The sequence below is a fragment of the Phaethon lepturus genome, unplaced genomic scaffold, assembly GCF_000687285.1.
Source record: "Phaethon lepturus isolate BGI_N335 unplaced genomic scaffold, ASM68728v1 scaffold54019, whole genome shotgun sequence".
In the NCBI taxonomy this organism is placed as follows: Eukaryota; Metazoa; Chordata; class Aves; order Phaethontiformes; family Phaethontidae; genus Phaethon; species Phaethon lepturus.
The window spans coordinates 600-2,084 of NW_010565125.1; the positions used below are offsets into that span (position 1 = coordinate 600).

The 1,485-nt window shown below is 43.2% G+C and overlaps 1 protein-coding gene across 1 annotated transcript in view; it reads left to right on the forward strand.

Annotated features, from left to right (window-relative positions):
* Positions 1–586: 586 nt before the first annotated feature.
* PDCD2 (programmed cell death 2) overlaps positions 587–1,485 on the forward strand; it is a gene marked incomplete at its 5' end in the record, with an annotated part of 3,584 nt that continues 2,685 nt past the window's right edge. The window contains one exon of the mRNA XM_010295078.1: positions 587–769. Within this exon, the coding sequence (XP_010293380.1) occupies positions 587–769 (183 nt within the window). The remainder of the gene's footprint in view (positions 770–1,485) is intronic.

The following is a 1,485-nucleotide window of genomic DNA, read 5'->3' on the forward strand; positions in this document are numbered from 1 at the left end:
TGCTAGTCTCAAAAACTTCGTAGGAAGTGGCAATAAGCAGGACATAAGTTGATTTGTGCTAATAAAGTTACGGATCAGACATTTGAAACATTTCCTTGAAACAGTGGAAACCTGAAACACGTATCGGTATGTAGTTAATACCGTCATTACAGAAGGTGTACTTGATGCGTTTGTGGAAACTTGTTGCCTACTCACAATGTGCAGTGGAAAAGTAAGAAAAATGGTATGGCCTCAGGGCACCTGGTGTATGCGTCACTTGTGTGCACACGCTCATTAGAGTGAGGGACGCGCAGAGCTGTGTCACTGCAGGTTTTGGTTTTTAAAATGCAGCTGCTAACACTGTTTAGTGTGTCTTAGTGTCTCTTGGATTTACAGAGATTCAGAGCAACATGTCACCTATTGTAGTTTTCTACTGTCCTTAGAAAATCTTTCTTATCTTTAAATCGGGTCTAGCAGCGATGTAAATCGTCTTTGCTCGTGCAGTGTCTGTGCTTTATTTTTGCTGTGTAGTTTACTGCGTAGCTTTTGGGGAGAAGGACGTGAAATATGAGATGATGTTGTGAAAAGTCTGTTTTCTGTTTTGTAGATGACTCGGCGGATGCAATTCCAGAGCATAACGAATTCCTTTTTCCAGAATATGAAATTTTAATAGAACCCGAGGAACCGGAATTTCCTAAAAGTAGCGTAGATCCCAATGATGAACAAGGAGCTGTAGATACATCAAAGGACCCAAAAGAACAAGAGGAACTCAGAGCTACAGGCAGCGCAGGTAAGAAATAAGATGCTGTCTGTTATTCTTCGTAATGAAGCCTGTATCACATCTTTAAAATATAAAATACCATGATTTTTGAAGTGTTCATTGTAAACTACTGGTGACAGAAGGCTAAATCGAGAGTCATTTGTGATGCAAGTCTTTTGTAGACATCCTGTAATGTAAGTTGCTTTTAGGGACCTCAGGAGCTGTTGAAGCGGCTGCTGCTGCAGTGAAGCTGCAGGCAGCTGGGAGTTACACTTTGTCCCTGTGTGCTTCCCGCAGGTAAGGAACAACTCCAGTGAGACAAAGAGGGCTCTGAGCACCTGCCATGGGATGCTGTTGGAATCAGGAGATTGCATTAGATGATCTTGGCTTGACTTGTTTCAATTTGTCTTAATTTATGGAAAATACTTAACAAAATCTCCTTGTCTGTGCTGGGAGAAAACTGTTCTGAGGCTATTTCAACTGACCTTGAATTAAGCAGTTGAAATGCAGGCCCCTTTCCCCTCGCCCCCCCCCCCAATTCATGATGTGTTTGCAGCTTACCACACCGGCTTTGCACAAACCCAGGGTGGAGAGTTTGTAGTGTTACTGTCTCGAGACTGCCCAGTGCCCCATGTTGGTGTGAAAGTTGGAGTATAACAGATACACTCTTCCATACTAGAAACTGAAGTCTGGCACACACATGGCACAGGCGGCCTTTTCCAGATGTCACATTCTGAAGGTTCAGC